General features: G+C 41.0%; 1 protein-coding gene across 3 annotated transcripts in view; it reads left to right on the forward strand.

Moving 5' to 3' along the window:
* Nucleotides 1-414: 414 nt before the first annotated feature.
* Nucleotides 415-10,438, forward strand: part of IGF2BP1 (insulin like growth factor 2 mRNA binding protein 1) — a 57,187-nt gene continuing 47,163 nt past the window's right edge. For all 3 annotated transcript variants that reach the window (XM_027873191.1, XM_027873192.1, XM_027873193.1), the window contains exons 1-2: nucleotides 415-589; nucleotides 1,805-1,865. In XM_027873191.1, coding sequence (XP_027728992.1) covers nucleotides 415-589; nucleotides 1,805-1,865 — 236 coding nt within the window. The remainder of the gene's footprint in view (nucleotides 590-1,804; nucleotides 1,866-10,438) is intronic.

The raw sequence follows: 10,438 nt of genomic DNA on the forward strand, positions 1-10,438 counted from the left end.
TATTTAGAGGCGGCGCCAGGGCGGCCGGAGAGAAACGTGACACAGGAGCTCGGTTCACTGGGGTTTCGGGCCGAAAGGGAAGCCGCGGCTGCTGCTGCAGCTACCGCTACCAGAGCCTCCCTTTTAGCCGCCGGGCCCCTACTCCCAGGCCCCCCCACAAAGAGTCCCGTTCCCCCCCCCTCCCTACCCCCACCCCTTTCCCCCTCCCCGCTGCATCCCCTCCCCTTTCCTTTCCCTCCGGCCTCCCTCCCCGCCCTCTCCCCCGCCCCCCCTCAGCTCCGGACAACTTTAGGGGTGGGGTGGAAAGAAAGTTTAGCGCTCTTCCCCCCCCACCTCTCGGCCTAGGATTGTCGCCTTCTCCCTGTTGGCTTGGCGATACGGGGGACTCCCTCCAGCCCCCCCGAAACCGCCACCATGAATAAACTCTACATCGGCAATTTGAACGAGAGCGTCACCCCAGCAGACTTGGAGAAAGTGTTTGCGGAGCATAAGATCTCCTATAGCGGCCAGTTCTTGGTCAAATCCGGCTACGCCTTCGTTGACTGCCCCGACGAACACTGGGCGATGAAAGCCATCGAAACTTTTTCAGGTAAGAAAAGACACCCCCGAACTCCTCGTAGTTCTCCCCTCGCCAGGCCCACCCAGATACCTGATGTTCTTCACCCACTCTGCCCACCCCTTTTACTCGGCCCAGTCTCAGTCTTCTCGATTATAGCTAGGGCTCTGATTTGAGCTTACGGCCACCTCTTTCGACGTCTGCTCTTGAGGAAAAATCGGGTGCCCCCTTTTAGTCCTAAGGTTTCTCACAAAGGCAACAGTCACTTTGGAGGAGCTGGCATGGCACCTCCTTGCCCCACCCCCTACTCCGCTCCCCGACGGGACGGGCACCCCCTCATTCGAAAGAAGGGGGACCCTCCTTTTTCGGAGGTTCAAGGGACGCATTAACTGGCCGTGGTTTCGTTGCCAAGCCTTCCCTCTCGCTGGGTAGGACGATTCCTCTGTTTAAACACTCCCTGCCCCCACCCCCTCCATTCCTAGGCCCTTCGAGGCAGGGAGGGGGCCCTGGACTTCCCGCTTACCCCCGCACCAACTCTTCTCATCCCATTTTCCTTGGTAAGCTTAGGCCGTTGGCCGGACGTGGGGTAAGACGGGGTGGGAAGGGAGTCCTGTCCCCAGGGGAAGGGGCTTTGGCCATTTTGATTCTGAAGTGGGGCGTGTGATGGAGCTAGGAAGCAGCGCCGTAGTCGCCATGCTGCCTTTGGAGACAAGAAACTAGGGAAAGGGAAGGCGGAGAGGCTGCTGGAGGCCCTGGGCTCCTCCAGCCCTCGAAGCCTTTACTAGGTGATTGCCTAGCCCCTCCAAAAGAACAGTGCAAAGACTCCCACCCATTATAGGCCCCCCAAAGCCCTATGCCCAACAGAATAATAAAGTTTGCTCTCCCCTCCACCTTTCCTGACCAACCCCGGCTTTGCGGAGAAATGGGGGAAGGAGAGCGAATTCTCCTCTATCTATTTCTTCATCATCTGGGGTGAGGTAAATGCACCCCATTATCGTAGTCAACCTCTGAGTAAGGGGACTGAAAGCACCTTACAGCCACGCTTTAATATTATTTTTTAAAAAAAAAAACAAAAACTTAGGCACCACTATTTTCCAAACGTTCCCTTTTCTTTTTCCACCTCACAGAGGAATCTGCTTAGTAAATCCTTCAGTCTACTTGGTTATATCCCCTTTTTGCATCCCAAACCCCCACTCCACCATTCAGGCCTCCATTAATAAGACTTTTCTTTTTTTCTTATTTTTTCAGGAAAAGTGGAACTGCAGGGGAAAAGACTGGAGATTGAACACTCTGTCCCCAAAAAACAAAGGTAGGGGAAACCCTTACCCTTGGGGAAATCAATCCTTCGGCTGAGAGGCCTTTTAGTATACATATGTGGTAGATGGAAGAACATCCTCTGTTGGGATGTTAGGGGCTGGTGATGAGATGTTACCACCTTGTTTGGAGGTGTTTTACAGTTTGTTTTGGAAAAAAGATAAGTTGGGGGCATGGATGGGATGTAGAAAGTGATTTGGAAAATAAAAAGGAATCAAAACAGCAAATGAAGGAAGTCTGAGGATTTTGCTTAGGGAATGCGGCCCACACTTCAAGGAGAGCTAAGGTCTCTAAGTTTGCAAGAGTTCCTGATTTCTTAGTACTATGAACATACAACTTCCTACAGTGCTTCCCCCCTCCTACCCCTGTACATTGGCCATATTTCTACTTGGAGTTTTCTTTTTTTTCCTTTGGGGAAGGATACCCTCATGGTTTACAAGGAAGTTGAATGAGACCTCCCCCATTCCTTCACCTAAAGAATGCCTCTTAAGATGGTTGTCTCTTATCCTTTCTTAGGCTAAGGCCAGTTTACACAGGCCCTGATCCCTAGTCTCTTCCTCACATTCCCACCCCTCTGGATTTTTGAAAGAATATTCTACTGCTTTACTATCCTTTTGGAACCCCCAACCCCCATCAGTCTATTGTTGCAAGGGGACCATCTGGGGTGAGAGCTTTGTGCTCAGGCAGTGAGCAAGGGCTCTTGGAGGGCCAAGAACTGCCTGGATGAATGCAGAGGAGGGGGTAGTGTGTTCTTTAACCCTCCTTCCTTTCCTCTCAGTGAAGAAGGAACAAGTCATACACTCCCCCAAATCCTGTTCATGTTGGATTCAGAATCTCCCTCCACTTGAACTGTAGATGGGAAAGGATAAAGGCAAAGTCTCAGTCTCAGTCTCTCTCTCTCTCTCTCTCTCTCTCTCTCTCTCTCTCTCTCTCTCTCTCTCTCTCTCTCTCACACACACACACACACACACACACACACACACAAAATGGACTTTCCTTCTTCTCTTCCCCCCCTCCCCCCCTTCTTATTCTTAATGATGGAGGGAAGTTACCCTCATTCCCCTAGCGGGCTGAATTGCCTGATTAATCCCCCCCCCATTTCCAAGATTTCTCTTGTGTGGTTCTTGGCTTTTTTCTGGGTGGGAAGATGGGGGTGAATGGCTCTGCACTTTCTGGGTTGAGGAGCTAAAAGGTTTAACATTTTGGGGCCAAAAATCTGCTGGGTGATTTCATTTCAGCTATTTAAGTAACATCGTAGCCAGGGCTGATCAATGTGGCTTGTTACATGTTTATAGAGTCTGTGATTTAATCTCTATTGGCTTCAATACTCTGGTATTGGGAAAGACAATTAGAATTAAGTGAAAAGAGGCCATAAAATTGGAAGGTTAAAAAAAATTTTGTATTTAAAAGTCTTTGAGATTGGGGAGGAAAGAACAGAGACACAATACACATGGAGACACCTCAATAGATTATGGACAGCACTCCATAATCTGAGATTTAGGTTGAAGCTGGAAGCTTGAAACATTAGATAATTAGAATTTTGAAAAACAGATGGAATGCACCCCCCCAATTTCTCTTCCCTTTTTTTTCTTTTAGAGATGCAAAGAAATATCAAGATATAAGAAAATAAATTAATTATATTTAGATTTTTTTTATTCCCACTGTAGGAGTATGCATTTGTTTTTCCCCAAGCCATCTGTTTTCTTCTAGGTCACCTCTAACACCTTCTCTTGCTCCCTTTAAAATGTGTAGTGAAATCTTTTGAGTGGGGGGGCAGTTGTGGGGTCTCCTTGGAGAGGACTGGGGTAACAATTATTCCTTTCCTTCCAGAACTCATCAGACTACTTCTTTTGTATACTTCCCCTCCCCATGTAATTTCAAGCTCAAATCATGAGGTTTCTTCTTTTTTTTCCTTTGGGGTCACAATTTATTTTTCCATAATGAGACTTTTCCTATAAGTGAGATGTTTTTGTTGCCATTTTGCTATTAAAAAACCATGTGGTTAAAATGTACATTCTCAGTTTGTATCTGAAAAATATTTTTTCACTTATTGGACTTTATAATAATTTGGATTTATAGAACAAGAGCTAGTTAATTAACTGTAACATCTTCTAGATAACACATACAACCATGTGTGTATACAGATATCTCTGTGTTCCTTTGAAAAAGAAACTTGCAATGAGAAAGAGCGAGAGAGGCTAAAGCCATTCTTACTACATTCCTTGCTGATACACTAGGTTCTGAATCAGTTTATATTTTTTTATTTTTATGGCTGGATTAAAAACCCTCCAAATTTTTTATGACTGCCCTCTCTATTTATTGAGGGCAAAACCAGAAAACAATGAAGATTTGTGTCACTGCCTCAGTTTTGTCTGAGTAGAGCTATTTCTGAAGTGTATTTTGATCTTTAAATTTAAATCCATTTGATAACTAATATTTACCTGTTTAAAACATGGGAATTGAGCACCATACTTCAAAATAAAAATAGTGATTGATTTGCATTTATTTTCTTGGGTCTAAAGAAATTTGAATTGGATTAATTTAAATTTTTATTTTTCTATATTTTGGTTTCCTCTTCAGCTCCTTTTTCATAATTAAAGATAGACGTCTATCTACCAGAATTGATTGTGTTGCTATGGTGGTCACTGTTAAATAGTAGAATAAAATTGGGAGAAAACCCTTGAGAAAAATTAGGTTTTTCAAGGAATTGGGGAAAGAGTTTTAATTTGAAAGGCTTGAAAAAAAATTGAAATCGTTAAATTAAGAATATTTAAATTCTTGGGAAAGTTGCTACTTATTTGAAGAAATGGTGGTTTTTTAAGAAAACTGAACAATCATCTTTAAAAAGAATGTTTTCTGGAGGAATGTGACTTAAAAGAGGTCATCTACTAATAACTAGATGTATTGTGGAAAAAAATTAAAAAGAATATTTACCATGTTTTTGTGGGTGTGTGCAACTTAGAAAGTTGAGGAGATATTTATTCAGGTTAATTGTTGGATGTAACTTCTCAAAGTAAAACTAAAATTAGCTGAACTAATGATTTTTTTGAGAATTCTGGTTAACTGTTTAAAAATCTTTATTTGTCATTCAAAGTAAGTGTGAATCCTTTAAAAATAAATTGTTTTTAACTTGAGAAAATATTCTGTAATTGAATCTTTGATTAGTTTTTTTTTCTCTTAAAAGCCTCACTTGGTATCTTATGTTTGGCCAAAGTATTTTTTGTGTTGTAAGTGTTGAGAGAGAGAAGTTTATTTTTAAGAAGATTTATGGACGGACCTAGAAGAAACAATTAGGTTAGGAAAAGGTTTGAAAACAGACTCAAGAATGTTCACCTTCTAAAATGGGTCTGTCTTTAATGAAAAAGACTTGTGGTAAGGGGTGAAAATGAATGAATGAAATACAACAACAAAGGCCAGAGGGATGAAAAAGACAAAAAAGTGGGGGGGAGGAGCTTTTAAGGGAAATTTTACCCTAGTGATTGCTTTTGAGAATTAGTATCCTAACTGGGAAGAATTAACAATTCCTCTTGATGAAGACAAAAGTTTCATCTGATGATTAAAAAACTTGAAATCTAACAAGACATTTTTACTTAAAAAAAATTAAAACCAGATTTCATTATACTGGGGGTGGGGGGAAGGTGATATGCTGAGTTGAATCTCGTAGATAATTAAAATTGTTTTCTGCCCTGTTTGGAAATATAGCTGGAAAGTCAGACGTCATTTATTTTCTTATTTTAATTTCCACTTAGAAATTTGCAATGGTGTTCTGAATTAATCAGCTAATCGACTTGGCCTCTGAAATCCTTGTGATAAATAGATTATAGCTCTGCTTTTCAGTATTAACTTTTCCTGGAGTATAGTATTTTTGTTGTCTTTTTGTTTTTAGGACTACTCACTGAAACAATTAGGAATTACTAGACTTTCTTAACAATTCTCTCTGATACAAAGTAAAAAAAAAATAAACCCGATAGTCTATTAGTTTCCTGGAAGGAGAACTTTGGCCAAAGAGGATAAATTGTAATTCTTATCTTCTGATACATTTAAAAAGCAATTAACTATCCTCAGCCTAAAGTTTTAAAGACATTGTATCTTGCAAAACAAGATTTCTTAGAATCGGTGTTTTAAAGTTGAAGTGTAGGAAATGTTAGCAAAACTTTTAAGTACTTACTTTTTTCAAATTTTCCCCAATATGTACTAATAGAATTTATTTGGGAGGGTGTTTTGGGGAGGAGGTTTTAAGTCTATTTCCACTGTTTTTAAGGTAAGCCAACCAGTTAAGAAGGGGAGCATTTGGAAGAGATTTCAACATTGATATTACCACTTAAAAAAAAAAGCCTTTCAGGTTTGTTAGTTGATTAAAAATGAGAGAAAAAAAATTTTTTGGAAACATTGTGGTGGGAAAACATTCTACCATTTTTGGGGGGGCAAGAGAAAAGGGAGGTGATAATGTATAATTTTTTTTAAGATAGCCTTCCAACTGTTTGATTTTTTCCCCCTGTCCCCTTAAAAATGTTTTAAAATGTGGCTAATGTCTTCCAGAAAGTGTGGCTAAAATTTTTGGGGGTTGGGAGAGAACAGAGAAGGAAAAAAAAGCAGCAGGGGAGACTTGAAAAATCAGACAAGTTAGTCCAGTGCTGGAAATTCCAGACGAGGGGGAAAAAAAACTCAGAGATGGGGGTGGGGTCAATTTCCCGCTCCCCTCTTGGAGGAGTGACAGAGAGCTCCTAGCCTCTGGTAAGGGAGTGGGGGCAGAGAGACACCTCAGGCTTAGAATAGTTAGTGATAGTCTGAGAAGAGAAGTTTATTTCTGTCTTTCAGAGTCTTTTTTCTTTCTTTCCAAAGTTTGCTGTGGTGGCTGAGAGAGCTTCCTGGAGAGCTAGCTAACTGCTTGCCCTGCAGCAACTAACCCTTCCCCTTTCCCCCTCCACCCCCACCCCAAGCCTTCAACCTTGAAATCTTTCTGCTTGTGTGTTCACACTATTCTTTGGTTACTAAGCTTCTATAAGCCCCCAATAAGCAAAATTCTCATTTCTGGGAGAATGCTGTAGGAATATGTGCTGGGGTGCTAAGGGGGGGGGGTGTCTTTGCTGCTTCAAACCAAACCAAATCCATTCTTTTCCCATTCATGTTTCTTTAATATGGGGAGTGGAGATCTTGGCTCTGGTTTCCTATTGGACTATTGTGGAACCTCTTTAGCCTCCATATTCCATGAAATTGCTAAAAATGCCTGTGTGTGATAGTGGCCATGGTTAAGGTTGGCAAGGGAGAAGGAAAAATGGAGAGGGAAGAAAGAAGTGAAGAGGGAGAGAGGAAGAATTGAGGGTAAAGGGAGATTTGGAAGAGGAAGGAGAGAAGATAGGAAATAGGGAAGAGAGACAATTAAGAGGGACATGGAGCGGGGGAAGATAAGAGTAAAATTCATACTGGGGGTATTCTCTTTGTAGATTGAAGCCTTTCTGGAACTTTTCATCTTGTGCTATTCTTGTCCATGTCTTCCCATAAATCTTCTAGAAAGGATCCATACCACATGCTAGAGGCCTTGCTCTGATCTTTAAATCTCTCTGTCTCTTTCTGTCTCTCTTTCTGTCTGTCTGTCTCTCTCTCTCTCTCTTTCTCTCCCTCTCATTTTTTTACATGACTAACCCACCTCCTTTTCTGTTCCTATATGTCCTCTCTTGTTGCAAAGTGGCACTGTGGATCTTGATCTTGGGGTCCAGAAGACCCAGATTCAAGCCTTGGCCTTATCTATACTAGCTCTGTGACTATGAGAAAGTCATTGAAACTTTCTGTGTTCTAGGTCTAGACAATTCTCTTAAAGATTCTAGGTTATAGAGGTATTGTTGATCAGCAATGGTGAAAGGACTTTCTGCACCAAGAGTTCCTACATGAATGAAATTAGAAGTTGGGGCCAGGAAAAAAATCCTCTTATGTTATGTCTCCAGAGTGACTCATCATGGCATGGATTGAATTGTAAGGGTTTTGAGGAAAGATCCAATGGCAGGCTGCTTTCTGAGTACTAGTTTAGCTATGTGGAGATCATTTGGGGGAAGGGCACAGTTAGTAACCTTTGAAGCAGAAAAACAAGAAAATTATATAGGGACCAGATCCTTCCAGCTCATCGTAGCACACCACCACTGGAACACCTTAATATGACCCACATATGGAACCATTAATAGTTAACAGGGTCAGTTTATGAATGGTCATGAGCCCTCTGCAAACAGAGAGGCCCTGCCCTTTATGTCCCAAAGGACAATTTAAGCAAACAAAAATAAGTGATCTCTGGGTTCTGCCTGCACACCATATTTTTGGTGCAAAAGGTAGACCTGAGGAGGTGTTAGTTAGAATTAGTCACTTGTGTCCTGAAGCAGAGGCAGGTCTTTGACTTTTCAGGGGTTCTGCCAGTACCATAGTTTTTTTGTGTGGTAGCCAAGGGATCCTTTGTGGTCTCCAGCTCAGCTTCCTTCCCTTACTCTTCTTCCTTTAAGTTCCAAAGAAATGTTTGGCATTTGTTAATTTTTAAAAAGACAGACATAACAAACATGAGGCACCCCAAGTTCCTGTTACTTTAGATAGAGAGGGGATTGGTTTAGTTAATCTCTCTTTTTATTGATAAGAGGTTAGGAAAAGGGGTTAGATCCCATTTGAACAAGCACCGCCCCAAGGATAAATCTGTGTAACAAAAAGGCTTCCAAGTCTCAGCTCAGTGGTCTCTTATTTTAAACAAACTTCAGTGGACACCATTTCAGAACAATGGAAGCATTTTCACTAGTCCCTTGGAGTTTGTTTCTTTCATTGGACAAGAGTTAAATTAAATACCTGCTATGTGCAAGGCACTGTTAGATGCTTGCCTGGGTTAGCAGTGTAATAGTAGAAAGAACCCTGGCATTGGAGTTCATGACCTGGGTTTGAATCCTGGCTCTAAATCTTTTTAATTGTTGTATGACCATGAGGAAATCACTTACCTGCTCTGAATCTATGGTTTCCTCTAAGCCCAACAGAGAAAATATTTGTACCACTTACTTCACAGGTTTGTTGTGAGAAGAGCATTTTTTGGCACTATATAAATGTTAGCTATCGATGCTGTAAGATGGTAGGAGAGATTTTTTTTAAAATACCAGAGGGCATCATGGCCATCCTATAGTAAATATTCTAGTTCAGAATACAAGACAACAAGAGTTCCCTGATGACTTCCTAACCCCAAGGGATTTGTGAGCTTCATCAAAACCAAGTTCCAGTGGTGACAAAAATCCTTTAGGAATAGTTCTGGTGTTACATGTCATTTTGTGTCTTCTGACATTTCCTCTTTTGAATTTTTAAAAAATACTTCCTCTTTTTAAATGAGGCCCCTTGTTTATTCTACCCTGATATAAGAAACACCATTGCCAAAGATGTTGCCTACTAGGATTTCACCTGAAGGGGTACAAACAGGGTTGGATTCTTCCTTCATTTAAAACTTGAAAATTTGTGTGGTTTAGTTGTAAATCATAAATGTATATCAAGACTTTACTCTTTGAAAATAGAATTGAAATGATTCTATTAAAATAGGATTTAGTAGAATGTAAGATCCTTGAAATGATGGAACTCTTCTTGTTCCTGTCTTGGAATTCCTAGAGTCTAGGAGAATATCTAGTGAATAGTGGGTATTTAATGCTCAATGAATGAATGAACATGTTGGCAAAAGAATAGATTATTAGGCAAAGACCAGTTCATCTATCTAGCAATGTCAAAAGATGGCTGAGTCAGGTACACCCAGGTATCCCCTCAGGTTTGGTGTTAGAGTCACATCTATCTTCATAGCCCCAGCACTTAGCCGAGAGTAGGCACTTAATATAGTTTGTTGAATTGATTGCCTGGAAACTAAATACCCAAGTCATCGACAGAAATTTTGACTAGCTTGGATATATTCAGAATCTTGTAGTCTAAAGGACTTAAGGTGGAATTCTGGTAGGACCCTTTAGGAGGCCATGTTTGGGGTTTTTGAAGGGATACCTTAGGAAGGCCCCCTTAAGGTGGCAGTATGGAGGGGAGAGGGAATTATTTCAGTTTGGAAAGTGTGGCTTGGGAAAGTTTTCAATAGGAAGAGAAAAATTGAGGTGGGAGATGAATAGATCTCCTTGAATTTTTCCCCAGGCTTCTCGATTTTTGGAGGATTTCTGATGACCTTTTTTATGTATTTGACCTCTTTGGAAAGAAAATTTAAAGAGGAACTGACACCTTTCCAGGTTGTTTATTCAAAAATTCAGTGAAACTTTTGGATGTTTTGTTAAAATGGCCCTAAACACTTGGGTCTGAACGAGTTTTTTTCCTGAAAGGAAATTTTGGCAATATGTAAACATAATGACAGGTATGTTTTTTTAAAAGTCTTATTCATTTTTTGGAATTTTTTTAAAGGAATTTTAGGAATTTTTAGGAATTTAGCTTTTAAGGAAGAATTGAGATGAGAATCAAGGAACCCAAGTGATAACCAACACAGCCTGAAAAACCCTCATGTTTTTCATTCTTCTACTTAGGGTGTGTGAGGGTGTGTGTGTGTGTGTGTGTGTGTGTGTGTGTGTGTGTGTGTGTGTG

Source organism: Vombatus ursinus, unplaced genomic scaffold, assembly GCF_900497805.2.
Source record: "Vombatus ursinus unplaced genomic scaffold, bare-nosed wombat genome assembly UNPS02014801.1, whole genome shotgun sequence".
NCBI classification, from domain to species: Eukaryota; Metazoa; Chordata; class Mammalia; order Diprotodontia; family Vombatidae; genus Vombatus; species Vombatus ursinus.